This window comes from Pelophylax lessonae, assembly GCF_965119305.1.
Source record: "Pelophylax lessonae genome assembly, chromosome: 4".
In the NCBI taxonomy this organism is placed as follows: domain Eukaryota; kingdom Metazoa; phylum Chordata; class Amphibia; order Anura; family Ranidae; genus Pelophylax; species Pelophylax lessonae.
The window spans coordinates 428,639,648-428,664,297 of record NC_138771.1 but is presented as its reverse complement, the minus strand read 5'-3'; the positions used below and the strand labels follow the sequence as shown (position 1 = coordinate 428,664,297).

The window sequence follows — 24,650 nt, the reverse complement described above, 5'->3', positions numbered from 1 at the left end:
AGCCATTCTAAGTCCAGAATTTGTAAAGTTTGTATGAGCTATCAGAAAGGAAGCAGAGAGCTGAAATAACACACTGCAGAGCTCAGTAAGGAGAGCTCTGAAATTTGATATTGGAGGGAAGCAACACCCCCCCCCCCACACACACACACACAGCACAGAGGCTGTCAATCACAGGCTGTGTGCTGGAGCTCCCTTCCCTGTCATCTTTTTTCTCTTGGTGTCCGAAAAAAGTGTCTGATAGCAGATGAACAAAGCAGCAGACAGAAGTGACACTTGGTTAGAGACAAATGTGCACTATAGAGAGACATGCTCTGTTCATATTTCTTGTCTGATGTTTACAACCACTTTAATGATGACGATGGAGGTAGACAATATTTGCCAGAGTTCAGCTTTAAAAAAAAAAAAAAAAAACGGTTTTAAACTAGGATACATCTACGAAAGAAAATGAAACATTCTGATTACTCACCCACTTGGTCCCGGTCTTTGGCCCTGAGTGAGCTGCCAGTCTGCATTAGGCTGAGAGTGCTGAAAAAGAAACAGAATGGTGTCCTTAATTGGTGTTCTGTATATATACACTCTTGGCACATCATTGCATTTTTAAAGATGATCATCATAAAATGTTCAGTGCAGCAGAGTAAAATGTGTTTGCTGTGTACACATACTTACCAACATTATTGTGTCAGACCCCAGAATGCTGATAACCTTGCCCATTTCATCCACCCATTTTTTGGGTGGGTAGACTTTAATCATGCCTACTTTAAGGATTGGTTTCACCCAAATCCTACCCCTAAATATGCTGGGACTGCCCACTCACAGCCCCGACCCCCCCTATTATCTTTGCGTGTTACTGATGTTTTGATCCTGGGATATGGCCTGAGACACAGGATCAGTGGGACAGAAGACCAGGATGCAGGACTGTAGTGGCAAATCCAACTGCAACCCCTGTCTAATGAGAGTGCCAGAGTGGCCTTTAACATGGTATTAAACCCAAAACCAAAAATGTAATATATTGCAGCTTACTAATCATTAGATGTGATGGCTGCATTAGTTCCTTTTTTCTAGGCCTTTTCCCACCTGTGATCTGACCGATAACACAAGCTCCTGTAATAAAACTAGGGATCGACCGATATCGTTTTTCATTGCCGATACAGATATCGATATTTTGGTCATCGCGTATCGGTATCAGCTGATATGAGCCAATATTTTGGTACATTTAAAAAACATTTTTTATTTTTTATTTGACAGGTACTCTTGTTGAGGGATCTGGGGGTCTAAAAAACCCCAAACCCCTCCTCTGCACTTAAAACATTCAAAACGCCAAGTTTGGCTGTTTTGAATGCTGTCATTTTTTTTAATCTGGCGCCTGTAACCGGAAGTGATGTCATGACATCACTTCCGGGTTTTTGCATGGAGACCCAATCAGAGCTGAATGCGGCTTTCATCGGGTCTTCGGCAGCTGTGCAGGCTGGTTGCCCGGGTCTCCCTATTTTTCTATTAATTGTTCTATTAATTCAGCTTTCTGCAACTTACTGTATGTGCAATGTGGTGCATCATACATAGCATTCTATTGTACAGTGTGTTGATGTGCCATTCACAATGAATGGGCACCGCAACAAATCACGTAAAAAGCAGGTGCGTTGCGGGAACCTGCGCATTTTACTGCACAATGCTGAATTGCCCAAAAAAAAAAACCCTAATAGAGTCAACAATACTACCCACTATACCACATTTTGTAACATAAGCTACTATGATATATTATTATTATATATAGTGTATATAGAAAGGACAAAAATCTGAGTGTTTCAACGAGAAAGTAAAATTCATTTGTTCTTCAGTATTAAATTGAAAACAGAAAAACAGATTTATGAACTTCTGTATTGTTGTAGAAATCTGTTGAATATGACACATGTAGTTCACTAATTATAATGCACACTGCTTTACCACAAAAACATTTTCCACAAACTCTGAGTTATGTCATCATTTTACCGCAGACCATGTACCAGCCTCCGTCCCTGGAGTGCAGTAATGCATGGAATCTCTACATTTACACAAGCTGACGTTACTGCATTATGATTGATCGCTGCACAAATAAGAGCGCTTTAAGCTGCTCAAGATAGTAATGGGCCACTTTCTGTCTGCTCCATCGAAATGTAAACATATGTTAAAAAGCAGATCGTGTCAGTTTAACTTCCTTATAGTGAAAGCTACAATGCACAATAATCTCTTAAAGTGGACTTATCATTAAAGATCATACTTCCCATAAATGAGTAGAACACATCTCAGCAGTAACAAACAAATTATTTTTGGGCAAAACAAAGTGTTAATTTTATGCCATAAATAAAATATGCTACCTTGAGCTCTAGCATGTCACCTGCAGCCTAGGGTGTACTACAATATGGATTTTTAACATTATCAGAGACTGCAGAAAATCGCTTTTAATGGCTTTTAAATAGACAGTTCTTATCTGTGCAATAAAAGCCTTTTGTAAGGACCAGACAAAAAAAGTTTCTAAAACAATAACATTTCTGTTCATCCAAAAATGGATTTCATTTTAGGTGGAGCTTGGTGAGTCAATTTACATTAATATATTTTTTTTGTTGGAAACTCCAAGAGTGATATCTTACTGCCATAGTTTTTAAACCCATACCTAATCACAAGAATGTTTTAGGTGTTCCCACCCACATTTGCACACACATATTTATACTCAGGGCTTATTTTCTCAAAGAATAGGTGCATGTACTCCTTCCTCCTGAGTCACCCCTTGTCTCTGCCCCCTACCCACCTCCAAGTTAGGTCCCTTGGTTCCATCCCCTACCCACCTCCCAGTACCGCCCCTTTCAGAGAATACAGAACCAAGTATCACCTTGTGGTGCTAGGTAATTTTTATGGGCTTTGTTAATGATAACAAGAAAAGTAATGCAGGTCTTCTCCAGATACGAAATACCCACTAGCAACAACAGATCCTCCCAGCAATAATAGAACCCCTGCAACATAATACCCCCCAACAACAACAGATCCCCGCCAGCAACAATACAGTAGATCTCCCAGCAGCCAGCATCAATAGGCCCTCAAGCAGCCAGCAACACTACAGTAGATGTCCCACCAGCCAGCATTAATAGACCCTCAAGCAGCCTGCAACCAAAGATTCCTCCCTCAACAGTAGATCCCTACCAGCAGGAATTGACCCCTTAGCACATAAGATCCTCCAGCAACAATAGACCCCCCACCAGCAACAACAAACTTCCACAGCAACAAAGACCCTCACAACAATTGATCTCCCATAGACAATAGATCCCCCAGCAGCCAGCATCAGTAGACTCTCTGGCACACCCTAGCACCCCATTGCTGGAGGTGCCAGAACGCATTCCTCCACGTTCTCACTGAAAAAAAGCCCTGCTTATACCGTATATCATTTTATATATATATATATATTTGTATTTTTTTTTATTTATTTTTTGCTTTTATCATACAAGGGAAAACTACTGGAATGCAATATTATACAGTATGTAGCAATCTTATGTCTTTCACATATAGCAGTAAATTCGGAAAAACAAAGTATTAGGCTGACATTTGGACTGCCCTGTGTTTCTTGGCACCGAAGGAAGCATCAGTACATTGAGCTGATTGACCACACTGAATGCAGGCTACAGTGCCCCGATGCTCCTTTGTACAAGTAGTTGAAGTATTGCCAAGTTATTTTGAAGATCAAGCAAGCTGGGAATACAGTACAATATTCATCGTTAAATATTATCACGTCTTCTGATGAAGTATTTAAAAACTTCAGTTCAGTTACATCACTCCTGCATTGCTAGCAGGATCGTATAAAAAGCTGATACTCTGGAATCATTTGTGGAACATTCAATGGAAGGCGTAAGAGGTTTAGAAGATTAATCCTCTTCCATTAGTATTTCCTATTGCCTCCTGTGTCTAAAGTGAGCAGGTGACCTAAGCTGATCTCACAAGCTGTGGGAGAAAGGAACTGCTTATTTGGTATAAGACACAGCTCTGTCTGAAGCCAGTCTAATTCCTAAGCAATATAATATATTTGTATAAAAAAACTCCTATGCACAGGCTGGAAAATATAAACCCCCTGGCATACAGACAATTAAATATTAGTTGTACAAAGAAGTGACTGTGAGTCATTTGTGCAAACACACATGCTCACAGGTATGCAGGTGCACAGAGGCACAAGGGAGCGTCCACATGAATTTACAGTACACAATTGTAGATACACCCTCTCCATGCTGCCTAGAATAGGTGTAGTCAAGGTAAAAAAAAAAATCACAGCCAATAACACTAAACTCAATCTTTCCTCACTATTAGTTGGTAGCAATAATTCGACAATATTTCATTTACAACATTCTACTATTTTGTCATAGATTATGGAAATCATAAAAAGCTTTTTTTTGTTTTAATTACTGTACTGAGGAAACAGCTGGAGTCGGATATAAGCAGAACACCCCTTCCTTTCCTACAGTTTTCAAACATGACCAAGCTATGATCATTCAGATATCTCTGACCAGAAAAAAAAAGGAAACTAAGTGATGCCAAGTCCCTAAAGTACTAAATCTAATGCTGCCCTGATTGTCTTGTGCATTGTATTATGGGCATGTCTTCACCTTGACAGTATGTCCTATGCCTAATACTGGTTCAACAATAGTTCGAAGAAGCAATACTAATGAACACAGGCTATGGTCCATATAGCCATGTAATAATATATAGACAGGGATAAGAGGACATAAAGTAAAATCACTCCTATTGTAGATTTTCTTTTTTTAATAACAGTATAGGAATCAATAGAGAGGCGGTAAGACATGTTGAAATCACAGGCACCATAGACCTCAGTATCAATTTAAGTTTTATAGCATTCACTTCTAATGCCTTCCAACCCCCCCCCCCCCCTTAAACCAATAAATACATTTAGCTGAAAGTCTCAGTACACACCCAAAGCTGGTGCAAGAAAATTAACTCAAGGGCCCAGTACACTTTACTGAAACACAGTAGAAGAAGAGAGCGATCACCAACCTCTACATTTACTATGGGTGTAACCATAGTAGCCTTTATTGATTTACTAAAGGCAATTCAGTTTTTCATTTCACTTGTGGCAAATTCATAGAAAATTTTCCCCACAGCTTAGTGAATAGGGTGCAGTTCCATTTTGCAAAAAATACCAGCATTTTTGCTTGCACAAGATTGGATGATGGAAGTCAGCAGGGCTTCATTCACTAAGTTCTAGGGCAAAATTATATTGCAAATTGAACAGCCTATTTGTCTTTAGTAACTCAATCCCAATGGATATGTTGACCACAATTCATCCATCACATTTAGGCCCCTTTCACACTAACTGACCATTCAGATCCGCCTGTCAGTTTTTCAGGCGGATCTGAACGGATGCGCCATGCACCTCTGTGGGGCATCGAATGTCAGCGGAGATCCAGTCCGTCAAATCTGGACGGATGGAAACCCTATTTTCCATCTGTCCAGTGGATCGGATCAGATGGGGTCGGATGGGAACGGACAGGCGGTCCGTTCTCATCCGATTCCCCATAGAGAACAGCGGGGACCTGACAGCTTTGTCTCTGGAAACATAGCGGAGACAGAGCTGCCATCCGCCTGCTCACCGCCGACGGACTCCCTTGTGTGAAAGGGGCCTTAAACTAAACACGTGCATACAAATAAACACAATTGAGAATTTTCTCACCTCAGTTGTATCTCCTAAACTATTGATGCCTAAAGATTCTGCATTGCTATCCACATCTTTCACCGGAGAAAAGGATAAAGGCTTCAGAAGAGTAAGATTTATGTTGTCAGAGTGGGTAAAGTATGTTCTGTAACACTGACTTTGTGGATTGGTGGGATCCAACCTGATCTCCATGTACTTTAGTGTTCCATCCATATTGAAGCCAAGTGTTGGCTGGAATGTTTGAGGGCTGTCTGTAGAATTGGACTGATGTAAAAACCAACAAGGGTACTGGCATAAATACAATTCCTTCTTTATAAACTTCACCACCAACAGAACAAACATTATAAGACATGCCAGACTAACGATGACCAAAGAAATTATGAGGTACAATGTTATGTCAGTCCTGTTTGCAGAAAAGAAATTATAGTTACTAAGTGTTGCAATATTTGAGTTGCTGTCTAATGCTACAAGTATTGTAACTGTAAGTGACAAAGATGGCTTGCCATTGTCACTGATAGCCAGCACAAGTTTTTGCAGGGATTCATCAGTTGGTAAGAAAGTTCGAACAGTTCTTATTTCTCCAGAGTGAGTGGATAAATTGAAAAGAAAGTTATCAGAAGATTCCACAAATGTGTATGATAGCCAGGCGTTATTACCAGAATCTGAGTCCACTGCAGATAGTTTGGTTACCAAGTAACCCACTGGCACGGTCTTTGACAGATTTAAATTGGTTGTTAAATCTCCTGTGTACTTAGGATATAACAGATTAGGAGAGTTGTCATTTATATCTATAATAAAGACAAACACAGTTGTATTGGAAGACAGCCTTGGATTTCCAGAATCCCCAACCTCCACAACGATTTCTAAAACATGAATTTGTTCATAATCAAATGAGCATTGGGCATAAATATCTCCACTTGCTGAATTGATAGATACAAATGATGAAATAGGCAAACCAAAAATCTGTTTATCAACAATAGAATAGGTTAGCATTGCATTGTTCCCTTCATCTGGATCATAGGCTGATACTGTATAAAGCAAATGACCAGGTTTATTATTTTCAGGAATGTAGGTATTCAAATCATGATTTAAAACCAAAGGTAGATTGTCATTAGTATCAGAAATATTGACCTTTATTGTTGTTTGTGAAGATAAAACAGGTGACCCCATGTCCACTGCAGTCAAAATAATCTCATATTGATCCGTCTTTTCTCTGTCAAGAGGCTCATCTACAATTAGAGCATAGTGATCCTTAAATGATTTAATTTCAAAGGGCAAGTCAGGTGAGACGAAGACCTTAACTTCTCCATTTTTCCCAGAATCCATGTCAGTCACAGAGAAAAGTCCAATAGTTGTACCAACAGTCGTATCCTCTGGAATCTGACCCAACAAAGAAGTGAGTAGAATCTCCGGCGAGTTATCATTGACATCACCAATCTCTATCTGAAGAAGACAGCTACCTTCCATTTGCGGTGTTCCTTTGTCTTTAGCCTTGATGGTTAACTCATAGAATTTAGCACTTTCAAAATCTAACATAGCATTTGTACTTAAGACCCCTGTGACTGGATTTAAAGAAAACAATTGTTTGTGGGAGATTGAAGTCCGACTATCAAAAGCATACTCTACTTCAGCATTAAGACCCTCATCCAAATCTGTTGCATTAAGCTGAACCACTACAGTATTCAAGGGAACATTCTCTGGTAAGTTGATTTTATAAAAATTCTGACCAAACACAGGAGCATTATCATTAAAATCCAGAATAATGATAGTAATCTGTGATGTTCCAGATTTTGGTGGGCTACCACCATCAAAAGCTGTAAGTATAAGATGATGGCTTCCTCTTTCTTCTCTATCTAATGCCTTTTCTATGACCAGCTCTGGAGTAGGTGAGCCATCCTTGTGACTCCTTACAGACAATGAAAAGTAGGAGCTTGCACTCAAATTATACTGTCTTACCCCATTAACACCTGAATCAAGATCATATGCTTCCTCTAAAGGAACTCTAGCCCCAGGATACGCTAGGAACTCAGTGATTTGTATCACCTGCTCTGGTGTTGAGAATGTAGGAGAATTATCATTTATATCTAAAATTTCCACTTCCAATCGATGAAGTTCTAATGGACTATCAAGAACTACTTCAGCAACTAATACACAGTGCAACTTAGAGCCACACACATTTTCCCGATCTATGGTTTTGGCTAAAGTTAAGTTTCCACTTTGCTGATCTACAGCAAAATACTGACTGCTTCCTGTGGACCTCAGTTGCATACTGCGTTCAAAGACAGCCACTATTGGTATACCCAAGTCTTTTGCTACATTACCAAGTAATGTCCCTGTTTCTGCTTCCTCCATCACAGAATAATGAAGAGTCTCTGAGGTTATGTCCCGGGCACAGCAGAAAAATAAAATAGCTATTTGCCATCTCCAAGTCTCGGTAGATATCTGGATGCCCATAGCTTAGATACTTTCTCTCCAATGTATATTCATATATCCCGTTAAACACGCTGTTACAAATGTGCATATCCATCTGAACTCTGTTTGAAATATCTGCTGGGTTTACATTGTAATGTCAGCTGTGCATTCTGTTACTAGAGAATGTGGGCAAGCAGATCTCTCATCTAAGAACTAGGGAGGAGGGTGACCGACAGCGGAAATAGAAGTTTTACAAGTTACTTTTAGCTTTAAAGATTATTCTGCCACCTCTTGGTATAAACATTTTTATTTAAATTAAATAATTGTCTTCTTTCAAAAGTCTGTGCTTTCTAAGTTACTTGAGCTTTAAATGTAAAAAAAAATTGCAGCATTCTGGCAAGTATCATATATCAATGACATTACATCAAAGTTGTTATAGTAAAATATACTATGAGAAATAACTTAAATCTGCACAAATCTGTAATATATTAGGCGAACACAGCAGTCATTATAAATTTGCAGTGTACATCTTTAGGTTTAGCCAAAGAACCACTTATGATTATGGAGATGCTAGTTCAGTAAGTCCTATTTACTAAAAAAAAAAGAAAAAAATAGCTTTTTTTAACAAAATGATTTGTTTGTTTGTAAATTATCTTTTGGCATTACAACTGAAGCTGTTGTGGAAACACACAGTGTGTTCAATCATAAAACGTCACAGTAAACATTGTTGCTGGTGAGTAGAAAATATGCTGCCCCCTGCTGGAGATCATCATTACAAATCTGAAGGCACAGAGCAGACCTGATTCTAGGTCAAACTTCTTTATCTTATATACAACATATAAAGTCACATTGGAAATGCAGCACCAGCACGGTGCCCTCCCACCTTTAAGTCTTGATTTTTGTCTTAAAAAAAAATAAAGAAAGTTGGCAATCACAAATAAAATATATCTGGCAATGCTATCATATGTTTTATATGGTACTCTAACAGTCTCTACATATTGTACATGTATAAATATACAAAGCGCTTTAAACATAATAAAGCACCTTTGTATAACATAGTCATATAATAAAAGTGACTTAAATGTGCTATCTTTAATAGCTAGGAATAAAAAAGACCACTGTAATCTGAAACATGAACAGTACAAATTCATTTCTATCTCAATTGTGCTGGACTTCTCCAAGTGAACTCTCCAGATACTGCCTCTTCACTGTTATTGACTAGCTGCTTTAACTGGGGAAAATTCAAAGATTTCATCATATATAAAGTATCCCTATTAAAATCTGTGGAGCAGCCAGTCTTAGAGCGTTGATCATCAACCACAATAGGAACCTCTACGTATCTCAGAGTGCTATCATAATTCATCTGTAAAGTTTTTTGTGATGGTGCCATATATTGATTTAGGTCTGGGTCAGCCATTTTATTCTTTCCTCTCACACATTTTACCAACAAAATGATTAATGTAACAACTGAAACTATACTAAGAGAAACCAGAGCTATGATAAGATACATTGTGATATCGGGCTTTTGTTTGGTGTCAGTAAATAAATCTTTTGAATGGAGACTTTCTTTAGAGGACCCGGCTTCAGTAGATATGACTAAAGTTGCTGTGGATGACAATGAAGGGTTTCCGTTATCCTTGACCACAACACACAGGTTTTGGGCAGGTGAATCTGTCTCTAGGAAACTTCGAGCCATTCTGATTTCGCCAGTGTGAGGAGCAATTTTAAAAAGAGATAGGTCTGTGGCTTTTGCTATGCTGTAAGTGAGCCAGGCATTGTAACCAGAGTCACCATCCACTGCTACAACTTTGGTCACCAAGGAACCTGTGGGAAGAGATCTGGGGACCAACTGCTGTGCTGGAGCATGTCTTGAGTTTGTCGGGTATAATATTGAAGGATGATTATCATTCTCATCTAGAATATGAAGATAGACTGTAATGTTAGATGCAAGTTTTGGTATCCCAGAATCCTCCGCTCTGATGGTAAATTGTAGAACCTGAGCAAGTTCATAATCAAATGATTGCTGGGCATAAATGTTTCCATTTTGTGTGTCCATGTAAATAAAGGACAATGCAGGTGAACCATTAATAAGACTGTTAATAATGGAATAGGTGATATGAGCATTTTCTCCTTCATCTTTATCAGAAGCAGTGACAGCACAAAGTAATGCCCCTGGTTTGTTGTTTTCTTTGATCTCAACATACATGACTGATCTTTCAAAAGTTGGTGGGTTGTCATTTACATCTGAAACAGTTATATTAAATACAGTTTGTGCTGTAAGTTGAGGTACTCCCATATCTGTCGCTGTGAGATGAATGGTGTATTGACTGGCACGTTCTCGGTCCAATAACGCATTTGTAACTAAGGAATAGTGATTTAGAACATTTGTAATAGAAAATGGATAATCTGGAGATATTTCCAGCTGCACTTCACCATTTTTACCAGTATCTTGGTCTTTTACTCTTACAAGCCCTACAGTGGTCCCAACTGGGCTATCTTCAGGAATGGAAGATACCAAAGAAGAAATAAGAATTTCAGGTGCATTGTCATTCATATCTTCAATATCCACTTGGATAACACAATGCCCTTCCATCGCTGGTACTCCATGATCAAGGGCTTTGACAGAAATTTCATATGAACGATGTTTTTCAAAATCCATGTGTTCTTTAACTCGTATTTCTCCTGTCTTATGATCCAAGCTAAAGACATTGGCAATGTCTTCTGAGGAGATATCCTCAAAGTAATAGCTGACCTCACCATTGACACCTTCATCTTTATCTGTTGCATTCAGTTTGATTACAAGAGAATTTAATAGTGCATTTTCTTTCACATTTATTTTATAGAAAGTGCTGTCAAACACTGGAGCATTGTCATTGTTATCTATAACAATAATGGAAATTAACATAGTGCCCGATCGAGCTGGAGTGCCACCATCAAGGGCAGTCAGGACCAACGTATGCTCTGCTTGCTGTTCCCTGTCCAAGGCTTTCTCTAATACAAGCACTGGAGAAGGCCTATCGTTTTTACGATTTTGTACAATTAAAGAAAAATACAGATTCTTTTCTAACTGGTAGGAGGTGACAGAGTTGATTCCCACATCTGGATCCTGAGCTCTTTCTAGGGGAAATCTTGAACCAACAGCAGCAAATTCTGTTATTTTTATCGTACGTATTGTGTTTGGAAAAACAGGAGAGTTATCATTTATATCCAGAATCTCCACCTCCAGGCGATACAATTCCAATGGCTTTACAAGAACAATCTCCACAGGCAGAACACAGTCAGGGCTGTGACCACACAGCTTTTCTCTGTCTATTCTGTGCTTTGTTATAAGGGTTCCACTTTCCAGATTCAGTGCAAAATATTGCTGGCTTTGTTCAGTTCCCAGCTGCAGTCCTCGCTCAGAAATCCCTGCTGTGTTTAATCCCAGGTCCCTAGCAACATTGCCTACTAAACTCCCAGGCTCTGATTCTTCCAGTAAAGTATACTTTAGTTGTGCAGAAGCAAAGTTCATCATACAAACAAAGAATAAACCCGTTACTTGCCAGTTCCACGAACGGAGGGCTCTTTGCTGTTCCATTGTCGCAGATTTCAAAGTGTAGAGTGATGATGTGATAAAGGCCAAAAAGTTAAGAGTGCAACGTAGGAGAGAGTAAAGCAGCTCTGTCTTTGCTAATGTGCTTGGCAGATCTGGTTTCCTGACTGGCTGTCACTTTAGTGTGTTACTAGCTGACTTTGTATTACAAGCAGTTTTCATCAGAAGAAGACCTGCTGCCATCTAGTGATGAAAAACAAAATGACAGGGGCAACCTCATACCTTTGTTTCTTGAAGGCAATAAAACAACAACAACAACAACAACCACAACGACAACAACAACAGTTCTAATAACTATTTTCTCTTATTTTCATTGATTTCGATATTATAAATGGCATCAATGTAAATGCCAAATTTTGTAAATACAAAACAACAACAGCATATAGTCCTATAATCTGGACTTTTATAAAATTAGAAATTACACTCAATATCAATTTTGATTATCATACAGCAAACCAAAAGATCAAGACATTGTGAATTGAACAGAGGCAACTTTGGTTGAAGCAGCATGCTTAGATGCCTAATAGTCATCATTCAGTAACATTGCAGTAGTGTAAATTGCCAACATAATTCATCTTCTATAAAGCACACATCCTCCCATTGATTTGATGCATGAAAGCGTCTGTAATGATGTCCTTGTGGACGTCACGTGCAATGGAATTATCTACAAAAACCTCACTGCAAGCTCCCACACTAATACCAGTTTTAGCCACAAATAAAGAAAAAATGACATTCCTCCTAACTGCCAAAAGAAGATCTGACATTTATCAATAATCCAATGATATATACAGAAAGTTTGCCAACCAGTATGCCTGGCAGATTGGAATGAATAATATCATGTTAAGGATTTCTTAGGTTTATTCATTCATATGATATTTTTTACAAATTGTCCAAAACAAATTTAGACTATTTCAATAACTAGATATGACAATGTTTGTTTGATTATTGAGCTGCCACACAAAACACAGTATATGTTTTTTTTTATCAATCACTCAGTCGGTTAAATCATCCATTATGACAACCAGCACACAATTACTGTAGTTACAGTCAAGTAAAGTTAAATGGTTGACGTGAGTGGAAGGTAAGTACTTTAACCTGATACTTTTCCAAGCATAGGCAAACTATAAATCATCTTTAACTGCCAACCAATTAGAAACGTCCAATTCAGCTTAAAACTGCATTCTCCAATGATACCCTGAGGCTGATTTACTAAAGGAGTAAAGATTCACTTCAATAATCACGTGCAGGGGAAATAAATAAACAGGAATTTCTGTTTTTCAAAAACAAAAATGTCTAAATCCTATTTGCAGCTGCTGGCATAATCATATCACCATATATGTATATCAAGAGTCTTATTCTATCCCAAAACCATCGCCCACATATCTTCGCGCTAAGAAGGGGAATTCCAGGAGATATATGAGTGGTATTTAAATGGAATAAAACAGAAATTTGCTTTTCACATTATTGGATAATTGCAGTCATTATTCTCTCTTTTGTTGGGTGAACTTTAGTAAATCATCCTCATTGTTGTCAGAGTGCAACATGAAGTGTGAAGTATAGGAAAAATTTTTCCAACAGGGTTGAGGACAGCATTAAACCCTAAAAGATGTTCTTATGCTTCCTTACTGTATGTGAACTGCAGCAAAGAATTGTGTTTCTACTTGCTGTAAAAATGTTACTTTCAATATGATTACCCTTTCATGAAAAATGTCCCTTTGTTCATGCAAGCTGCATGAAATATCACATCTGATATAAGCCTTCATTTTTTGGGATAAATAAACATAATATGAAACATATAATTAGGCACACTGAAAGACAAAATTACTATTCACTTAATGTACCATCATTCATTTAGATTTAGGAGTAAATGGAAATTATTTTAAGCACTGGCACGTCAATAAATAATGCAATATTGCACTTCAGTTACAGTGTGCATTATTGAACTGTGTATACCATCCCCCTTCCCGTCACATAAACAGCCAGATGTGACCTTGTACCATTAGTAGCTCCAGTAAGTCTGATCACACAGATGACTATCAACACGAAAACAGCTTTGTAAGCATAAAACTGTCCTAAGCAATTCTAGAATTGTTCATTGCTTCTTTTTCAAATGGACAAACCTTAGCAATTCAAGAACAAATGAGTCTGGTTTTGCCTCTAGGAAATGTAGACATATTAGAGTGGGGCAAGGATTAACAAACCAACAAGAGTGAGGTTTTGTCATTAAAAAAGGTCTGGATGATTGTCTGCTGATATTTTCCAGTGTGCTGAAGAATTTTAATAACAGAGCTTTGTATTTACACTGGGGAGAAGGAAATTATGCTTTGTATACTCTGGGGGTTGATTTACTAAAGGCAAATAGTGCAATTGTGCAAGTGCAGTTGCTCCATAGCTTAGTAAATGAGGTGAAGCTTCAGTTTGTACCCAATCACATTCAAAGAATATAAAAAAATGCTTGCACATGATTGGATTTTGGAAGTCATCACAGGTTCCCCTCATTTACTAGGCTCTGGAGCAACTGAACTTGCAAAATGCACAGACCATCTGACTTTAGTTAAATCTATCCCTGGGTGTCAAAGAAACTTTTGTCACAGGTAGCATTTTCACAGCCAGCATGTATGCTCTTTGGGCCCATTTACACCAGATGAAGTCAAATACAGTATAAACGCATATGCAAGAACAATTACCATATTTCAATAAGCCTAGTTTACACCATTGCAGTGCTTGCTTAATATAAAAGAAAAAACAGCTTGATGCATTTTTTGCACATAAGTGTACCAGAAGGCAGAATTGCTCTCGCTCGTTCTAATTTTCGTGACATTTCCCCACATGTATGGTGCGAACACCGTTTACATATGCATGTGCGACTTACTTATGCGTTTCACTTCTGCATGCGAGCACGGAGGGGTAGGGCGCTTTAAAAAAAAAAATGTTATTATTTATATTTACACTGTCCTTTAAATTGTTTATTTATCATTTTTTTCATATTACAAGGAATGTAGACATCCCTTGTAATAGAAATAAGGATGACAGGTCCTCTTTATGAAAAAATCTGGGGTCAAACAGACCCCAAATCTTTTCCATACCTTTAAAGGCAAAAGATTAAATTTTTTTTTTTTTTATCTTTTTCTTAAAAAAAAAAAAATGTTTACTTCCACCCTGGAGTAGGTAGCTCTGGTCTTCCAATACCATAGAGGCAATCAAATCAGATCTACTCTTTGACCAGCCAGCGGCACTGTCGGATTATTTCTCAGGTGAGCCAGTGTAAACGGTAAGCCCAAAAGAGGCCTGCAGAGGGGGGGGGGGGTGCTTCTGAAAGTGTTTCAGTTGCCCATGAGCTATCCATCGATGTTTCAGGAGAGACTCTCTCTCCTAACTGGTTGGGATACAGCCATTGGCTTCCTCTGCTGTCAATCAAAGTCAGTTAGCCAATAAGGGGAGAGAGGGGACGGGGTTTGTGGAGTCGAACCGTGGCTTCATGTCTGAATGGACACAGGGAGCTAAGGCTCGGCTTGGGTGCCCCCATAGCAAGCTGCTTGCTGTGGAGGCACTCATCAGGGTGGTGAAGCCAGGAGCGCTGAAGAGAGACCCGAGAAGAGGAGGATCTGAGCTGCTCAGCTCAGAGCAGGAAAATATAACATGTTTGTTATTTTTAAATAAAACAAGCAAAAAAAAAAACGAGACTTTACAGTCACTTAAGGCCCCATTCACACTTGTGCGACTTGTCCTGCGATTTGGGACTGCAAAGTCGCATGACAAGTTGTACTCCATGATTTCCAATGAGTACCGTTCATATCTGTGCGACTTCAAGTCGCAACGACTTCAAAGTAGTCCCTGCAATAGTTTGGGACGATTTTAATGCATTTTGAGGTCCAAAGACATAGGCATTGCTTCCAGTCCAGTCAAAATTGTGGCAAAAAAATCCTGGCAAAATCGCGGTAAAATCACGCGACTTTTAGGTCGCTTAAGTGTGAAAGGAGCCCTAAAACTTTCCAACAGTCCTGTTCGACAAGTCGATTGTTAGATTGACTTCTGTTGAGTGGGATCGACTATAGATGGATCTACATTTGTCTGTTCCCTGCTGAACCCGCCGAATTTCAATCCATCTATGGCCAGCTTTAAACCCAGCAAGACATTGCAAATATGTGATTTTAATCCTTGATCTTTTAAGTTTATTTGTAAAGTATATCTAGGGACATGTATTAAACAACTGTGGAAATGGTAACATCACTGCCAATTTTGTATTTCTGTTTCTGCTGGGGAGATTTACTCTCTCTATTTGTCCCGGTGACTACTGACAGGGAAAAGAAAAGTACAACATTTTACATGTTTCACCTAAACAGGATTAGAGAAAAGAACTTCCAATGGAGACACCTGTTGCCAACTAATTATTGAAGCAACTGCCCTCACTTTGGAGAGATTGGGGTTAATTTACTAAAATAGGAGAGTGCAAAATCTGGTGCAGCTGTGGATAAAAACCAATTGCCTACCATGCACAGCGGCACCAGATTTTGCCTCTCCCATTTTAGTTAATCAACCCCATTGTCTCTCTCTTTCTGCTGTGTCACCAGGAAAGGAAGTGAAAGAAAATCTCTCCAATGAGACACAGACAGCAAAAGTAAACAGAAAATAAACCTCACAGGGATTACCTCCCATGTTATTCAAAACATGAAAAAGCTTTTGCTTTAGAAACACACTAGCAGAACTTAGGGACATCTATGGTCCTTATGGCTTTCTTGGACTTGGGAATGGTAGAACTAAACCTTCCTATCCAAGGAAGCTGCCATCTTAGCCTCTGTTTGATCTGCAGTTGCCATGGTGCTGCACATGTGATCAGCAATGATACCAGTCATTTGATGGTTTGACAGCTTGGTTGAAAACACAAGCAAATATAAAAGTTAGCATTCCCAGCATGCCAGGAATGTAACTGTTTTTTTTAAACCGTTAAATCAATAGATTTAGTTACACTTTTAATATAATCCTCCATAGTCACAAAGGATATAAATCCACTTGTGTGCAAAATGCATTTGCAAGCCCAGTTATTCCTTTGTAAAAGTAGCAGTGACATCATCACTGTGCTGCACATAACCTTAGCAGGAAGCAAAACTGGGGGGGGGGACCCAGAAACTACAGACTGCCCGCAGAAAACTACAAAAGGGGGAGGATACAAGACCAGTAACCCTGCACAGGGAGAGAGAGCAGCAGTGTCTGGTCTCTATTACAGGAAGCTCCTGCACAGAGATAAAGTTTCACACTGGATTACTGCACAGATCTGGAAAAAATGCACAATCACAGACCATACTTAAAGAACGCACATGACTCTTGTTTTTAGACAATATTTGCTTATCCTGGAGTTTAGCCATCAGTGCATGGGCTGCACAATCTGTCTTTTCGTGCTTGACTGTCATCCACTCAGATGTTGTTCAGATGGGATGGAAAATGCCATAGCACGATAACTGCACTGAAACATGTGGACACCATACAAGTTTTCTCCTAAATGATTTCTAATTTTCAGTAATATTCCTATAGTAAGAACCGAGTTGTCTAGCTTACAATATATCATTTCATGAAAATGTTTAATATCATTATTGTTACAAAAAAGTGTTTTGGGGGTTAGTTTTAAGTTATGAGTTTTTTCTAGAAACCAAAGAGCAAAAGCAAGAAAACAAAGCAGCCAATCAGAATTTTTCTTAACATAATTTAAACTGAATAAAATCCCTGATCAGCCTGCTTTAGCATACTGTTGCTTCTCTGTATGTGTATGTGGACTATAGCATAACAATATTACCAACCTCCAATGCTATTCACCATCGTAAACTTTAGTGTATTAGCCTTTCCCTACATGTTCATGTGTATATGCAGGGCTGGGACAAGTGGTGGGCAGGAGGGAGGGCTGCCCTGGGCGCAATGGTTTATTGCAGGGATGGGGGGGGGACCCTAACCCTAAGGGAAGGGGGGTGTAGCTTGGCATCTTTGCCCTGGGCGCTGGATGACCTTGTCCTGGCACTGTGTGTATGTTATATGCAAAAACAATAAATGGTAAGGTGATTTCAGTTAAAGAATAACTCCACTTTTATTGAGAAAAAAACATTCCCCTTTGGGTGATCTACGTACATTACAAGGATTTTAACAAACATATAGCTTTTGGTATTCTGAAGAAATCCCTGTTTGTTCCTCTGTGCCTCTGTGCTGAGTGAATCTAATGGGAGTGGTTTCATAATTATCAATCAGCTGCAGCAGCTGCAGAGCACTAATGAGGAAAGCTGCTGGGCCTGCATCCCTTTAGACGTGTTCTTATTGGGAGTATCTCACCAAAAATGAAATTTTTGTTGCAGGGGATGCCTGATATCTGACTTGTATCTTTGTAAAGACTTCTGGGGGCAAATCAGGGAGCCAATCACACAAGCAGGAAGCTATTTTTCTAAGGGGCGTTCTGTACACCTTATGTGTACAGAACACCTCCAGGTAGCCATTTTCCGAAAATTACAGCGGATGCAGATGGAAAAGGAAAGATATTTTTTAATAACATTCAATTGCAATATGTCTTGTGTCGCAACGGTATACGCTATATTATTTTTTCTTTCTTCTTTTCGTTATTTGCTATTACCAGAATTACCAACTGAAAATGTCAGTAGTAACCAACCGGGTACAGCACACTAGCTGTAAAACTGTTGATATTTGAAATAGAATGAAAACAAAAGACTATTTCCTCCTGCGCTACTCACTTCCTGGACTGTGATGCTTCCAACATCCTTGTCTATAGAGAGAAGCTTTCCCAAAGATGTTTGTTTTCATTATGGCTATTTCCACCCTGTCCTGCTAAATATGTGTAAAACAAGCCTTTGAAACACCAAAATACCCCAAATGTCATAAACATTTCTTAAACTTCATCAGATAAATCTAAAAACGTCATTACCTGTTTACTGCTATCATTTGCTGGGGAATTATTTACTGTAGCCATTCCAATACCAGAATCATCACAGTCTATAAGTTTGTCTGTTGTATTATTGTGTGCAGGTTTTAGGTACGCAAATTCGTTTTCGGTTGAGTCTACAGCAGCAGAAGTATCAAGTGAATAAGGAAGGGTGGATGCATAATTAAAATTAACTGGGAATCTGGGCCCAACTTGGGAGTACATATCCGTGGGTAGGTATCCAAATGTTTTTGGGTGGTTTGTCCTTGACTTTCTCCATTTTGCTATTATTGCAATCATGATAGTCAGAGTAAACAGAAAAGCCATTACTGCTAGCGCTATTACTAAATAAATATTTAAATTTGAAGCGAGATCAGAATTCCGCGATTGGGTGTTCATTTCAGAAACATCTTGCTGAAAATTTTCTGCAATGACCAGATTTAAAGTTACAGTACAAGAAAGTGGTGGAGTTCCATGGTCCTTTACCATTACCACCACGCTGTGCTTCATCAGGTCTTTTTCACCAAAGGTACGTAATGTTCTGATCTCACCACTGTGCTGACCAATAGAAAATGACAGAGGTTCTGCCATGTTCAGGAATTCATAAGAAAGCCAAGCATTGTGTCCGGAGTCAGCATCCACTGCCACTACTTTAGTCACTAAATGGCCTTTACCTGAAGAAAGGGGGACTGTCTCAAATGCAGAGCCTCTTCTTCCTATGGATGGATATAGAATCTTTGGAGAGTTGTCGTTTTGATCGATAACATATATTTTTACAGTAACATTGCTTGTCAGTCGGGGATTTCCATTATCCGATGCGGTGATTTGAAATTCAAATTCTCTCATTTGTTCATAATCAAATACTTGCTGCGCATATAGAACGCCAGTTACTGAGTTAATAGAAACATACGTAGATACTGGTACATCACCAAAATATCTGTTAATAATAGAGTAAGTAATTTTCCCATTGTCTTCAAGATCTGGATCAGATGCCTGTACCTGATAAAGGGAGGAACCTGCAGCTTTATTTTCTGGTACATACACATCATAGTTAGTTTGTTCGAATACAGGTGAGTTGTCATTCACATCCATTACCTCAAGCCAAATGGTTCTTGTGGTGGACAGAGGAGGAGATCCTCTATCTGCAGCAGTTATTGTAATGTTAAAGCCTTCAGTTTCTTCCCTGTCTAAAATGTCTGAGGTTTGAAGCCTATAGTAGTTGCTAGATGATGAAATGATTTCAAATGGGATTGATCCTGTTATCTTACATGAGACATCACCGTTAGTTCCAGAGTCTATATCTCGTATGTTTATCAGCGCAATAAGTGTTCCGCGTAAAGCATCTTCAGGTATTGTATTGGTGATAGATGTAAGGGTTATCTCCGGTTCATTATCATTAGCATCAATAATTCTAATGATAACCTTGCAGTGGGAAACTAGGCCTCCTCCATCCTCAGCTTCAACCATCACTTCATAACTCTTTGTTGTTTCAAAATCTAACTGCCCTTTAGTCCTAATTTCCCCTGTCACAGAATCTATTGTAAAAACCTGCTGAGCAATCTTCTTGATGTGGCCAAAAGAGTAAGTAACTTGTCCATTGAGGCCTTCATCTCTATCAGTAGCACTCAGCTTAACAACTAAAGAGTTTACTGGCGTATTTTCAAGCACATCAATCTGGTACAGCTCTTTTTCAAAAACTGGGGCATTGTCATTAATATCACTAACGATAATTTTGATGACAGCTGTCCCCGTCTTTACAGGCTGACCTCCATCTGCAGCCGTTAGAATGATTTCAAATGATGACTGCTGTTCTCTGTCCAACACCTTCTGTAGCACCAGTTCTGGGTATTTACTACCATCAGCACTAGCTTTTTCACGCAGGGTAAAATATTGGTTCTCAGAGATTCTGTAGGTTTGCAAAGAGTTAATTCCAACATCTGGATCAAGGGCATTAACCAGAACAAATTTTGTCCCCGGATGGGTCAATTCACTTATTTCTAAATTAATAATGCTCTTGGAAAACACGGGGGGATTATCATTTACATCCTGGATTTCGATCTCCACTGGAAATACGGACAAAGGATTTTCAGCTACAGCTTCCAGACTTAGTAAACAACTGGATGTCATCTCACAAACGGTCTCTCTGTCTATTCTGTCGGAGACATAGAGGTTTCCATTGTCAAGGTTCACACTGAAGAAATTCTGCGCATTAACAGAAGAGATGCGGAATTTTCTCACTGTAAGTTGCCTAATGTTTAAACCCAAGTCTTTAGCAACGTTTCCCACCAGGAAGCCTTTCTTTGTTTCCTCAGGGATAGAATAACGAAGCTGGCCCAAAATCGCATGAAGATAAAAGCAGAGTAACAGAAAACACACTACTTGCCATTCCATTGTACTCCAAGTCCTTCTGACTGTGACTTTCCTGGAAAACTCTGTTTGACGTTATAATCCACTTGGCATTTGCTGAAGTCTCCTACAAATCTCCTGGTAGTTCAAGAAGAAATACAGAGAAATCCACCTTGTCCGTGACCTAACAATGAAATGAATGCAAGGACGTCTTTCCCTAGTCTGCGCTGTGTATTTACTGAAAACTCCAAGGGACCTCCACATGCATCTCTAACCTTACTGGGCAACAGTGACACACTGTGTTCCACTTAGGAACTGCAGGTCTCAAGAGTGGGTCAGAAGGCAGGTAAGAAAATTATTTGATGACATTTCAATGATACTTGGCCTTAAGAAGTGATAAATAAAATAATAAGTACATAAAAATAAAAAAAATCCTAAAATCTACAATTAAAAATAATAATAAAAAAATTAAAAATAACAAGATTTTTTTTTCTTTTGCCCAGATTATATCAAAAATGGTAATTTATATTTGCCTGAATTTTCTGTATTAAATATATGTTAATTAGTGTAGCGCAAAAAGTATATGAAGTTCATTTACTTTTGGCGCTACACATTTTCCTTAAGATTATTTCTAAGTTTGGTATATTACTTATCTGTGTTAGCTGCCACCCCACCACAGCATGGAGATAAACCTTTTTTATTTCCATGTCTTAATTCGTATTTTTATTGTAAATGTAACAATTTGGATTAGCTTTACACACACCTATATACATTTGTCAATCCAGATAAATAACATGCTGTCTGCTTTTGCTGACTTTTTGGAAATCTTCAACATTTCAACAGGGAAACCATTTTAAACTCTTATTGGCAGGCTCATATACAGTATATTTATATAATATGCCACAGTCTTTATGGTGAAGTGTTACTACACCTAGTAATAATAAAATAATCCAAAGCCACTTGGAGCAAACTGTGACAATCAACTATATATGTGCCGCTGCGTAGTTGAACACAACAGATATATTTGTTGCCATTCTAATATGTAATCTTCTGTAATATGTAACGATTTCATAACTGTTTGGCCAACTTTAAATTTTCACTTTAACCATATATAAATTGGTGAAAAAAAAATCAAACCATTACAATGCTGTGTAATAGAACTATCCTAAATGCGTTTTAAACTATGAAGCTACAGAAACTGTTTATAGTAAACACAGGCAGGTAAGGCTCAGAACTGATAAGGCTCCGTTCACATCTAGGCGTTTTGGGGCGTTTTTGGGGCGTTTTTCTGCTCTAGGATCAGCTCTCAAAACGCCCAACAAGACAAATCCTATTCATTTCAATGGCCCCTGTTCACATCTGAGCGTTTTGACGCTGTATACAAAACGCCCAACGCTCAAAAAAGTACATGAGCTTCTTTTTGGGCAGATTACAGGCGTTTTCCATTGATCTCTATTCAATCTAAAAACGCCTGCACAAAAATCGCGGTAAAAATCGCGGTAAAATCGAGGTAAAAAACGCTGCAAAAATCGCGGTAAAATCGTGGTAAAAAACGCGCGAAAAACGCTACGCTCAGGTGTGAATGTAGCCTTAGTGAATAACACCTGAATGCAAAATTTGGTGCAGCTGTGCATGGTAGCCAATCAGCTTCTACCTTTTTTTTTTTTTCAAAACATATTTTATTAAAGCAAAAAGAAGTTAACAACAATTGTATTTTTTTTAATTTTTTTATTTATTTTTCAAAACAGATTTTATTAAAGAAAAAAGAAGATTCTAACTTTAGCTTGTTAAACTAAGCTTTGACAAGAAAAAAAAAAAAACCCTGGAAGCTGATTGGTTTCCATGCAGAGCTACACCAGATTTTGCACTCTCCAGTTTTAGTAAATTAACCCCTTGGTATATCAAATAGAAAAAAAACCTTCAATTTTGTATAAAGTTGTAAAGGGCTAAAGAGATTGTAAAGGATAAATTAAAAAAACAAACAGACAAACATCTCTATACTTATCTGCTCTGTGCAAAGGAATTGCACAGGGCTGCCCGAACATCCTCTTCTCGGGTTCCCCAGCGGTGCTCCTGTGGCCCCTACTCTCTGTCCAGTGCCCCCATGGAAAGCAGCTTTCTTGCGTGCTTACTCCCGAGCCCCATTGCTGCTCCCATTGTCCATTGACACAGTCAGCGAGGCTCGGCCCTACTCCCTCGTCATTGGCTTTGATTGACAGCCATTGGCCCCCAGTGCCCCAGCTAAGCTAGTGAGACACAAAACTGAGGGGAGAGAAGAGATGCAGACGTGCACAGTGCTGGATCTAATGAGGACTCAGGTAAGTATAAGGTGGAGGAGGGGCCAAACTGAATGCCTAAACATTGTTTACCTTAATGCAAGGAATGCATTAAAGGAGAAGTACAGTCAAAGCTTGTTCGGCTTTATGTTTCCTGTGGGTCACTGGAGTGCAGTTCGTTCTGCACTCCTGTGACTCATTTTCAGCAGACAGCGAGTTGAAGCCCGCTGTCTGCTGACATCACAAAGCCGGTCCAGGCTTGGGAAAGATTGTGACCATATAGTCCAGACCTGCCTACATGCCTGGACTGGCATCTAGCTTAGCCTCTCAGCAAGCTGCTCCTGCACCCTCCGCAGTCCAGCACTCCAGTGAGAGCTGGAGGGGCAGTGCAGAAAACAGTGACTGACAGTCTTCAGCTCTCTGTTTAGGGAGCTCTGAGAACCAAGCGATCAGTGGTGTTTGATTGCTCGGTTCTCAGTCTTAGAGCCGGCAGGGGTCAGATGCAGCATAGGACTGATGCTGCTACACCTTGGTAAGTATGATTCTAAAATTAAAAAGAAAAACTCATACTTCTCTTTTAGAGTAAAAATGTTTAGGCTTTAGAACCACGCTGTGCTATATACAGCAGAAGCATAAAAAAAGTGAAAACATAAAACAAAGTGTCCAAAAAGTCTTCAAGCATATACAACTAAAAGTCCTTTGAAGTGCAATATATAACTGAAAATCCTCTGAAGTGCAACCAAAGACCAAAACATCCTCTGAAGTGAATCCAGTGATCACCACATGTGCTGTGAGATACAGCCCCCCCCCCCCCTTAGGTATACACACACTGGACCAATTTGCCTCTCTTTTACATGCTTGGCATATAACGCTCAATAATATTACTCCATAGGAGCATCATTTCTCCTGGGGTTAGGGAAATCTGGTCTCCTTTTCGGGAACTTGCCTCCCAAGAAGTGAGTACACCCATGGAACTATGACAGAGCATTTCCAAGACAATTCTCCATAACCTCTGGAGAAACGATGTCTCACTCACTTCCTGTTGTGTCTATAGGACAGGAGGTGAAGGGAAATCTCTTCAATGGAACATAGGTGGCATACAAAAAAAAAAAAAAACATGTTGTAACTTTATCCAAAATTATATTTTTTGAGTAAGGTAGGAAATAAATGATTTTGGGGTTTGCATCCCAAAATGCTGGTGTTATCATTTCATGTTTTTTTTTTCATCACAAGAAAATAATATTTATATGGCCACCATTATGAAAAAATGTTTCAAGGGCCGGTTCACAACAAAAACGCACTCCAGATCTGTTTCAGATGCATTTCTGCATGTGCGTTTTTAAACATGTTTTAATGCGTTTTTTAATTGGTTTCTGCATGCATTCCAGATGCTTTTTTTCTTGTTTTTTTTTTTTCACTGTACTGGGG

The 24,650-nt window shown here is 39.0% G+C and overlaps 1 protein-coding gene across 15 annotated transcripts in view; it reads right to left on the bottom strand.

Annotated features, from left to right (window-relative positions):
- Nucleotides 1-24,650, bottom strand: part of LOC309553178 (protocadherin gamma-B2-like) — a 374,843-nt gene that overhangs the window by 16,522 nt on the left and 333,671 nt on the right. For 14 of the 15 annotated variants that reach the window (XM_082254109.1, XM_082254120.1, XM_082254122.1 and 11 more), the window contains exon 2: nt 467-525. In XM_082254109.1, the coding sequence (XP_082110235.1) occupies nt 467-525 (59 nt within the window). Of the gene's footprint in view, nt 1-466; nt 526-5,701; nt 8,624-24,650 lie in introns of those variants that run through there. The other variant, XM_082254117.1, reaches the window with a different exon arrangement.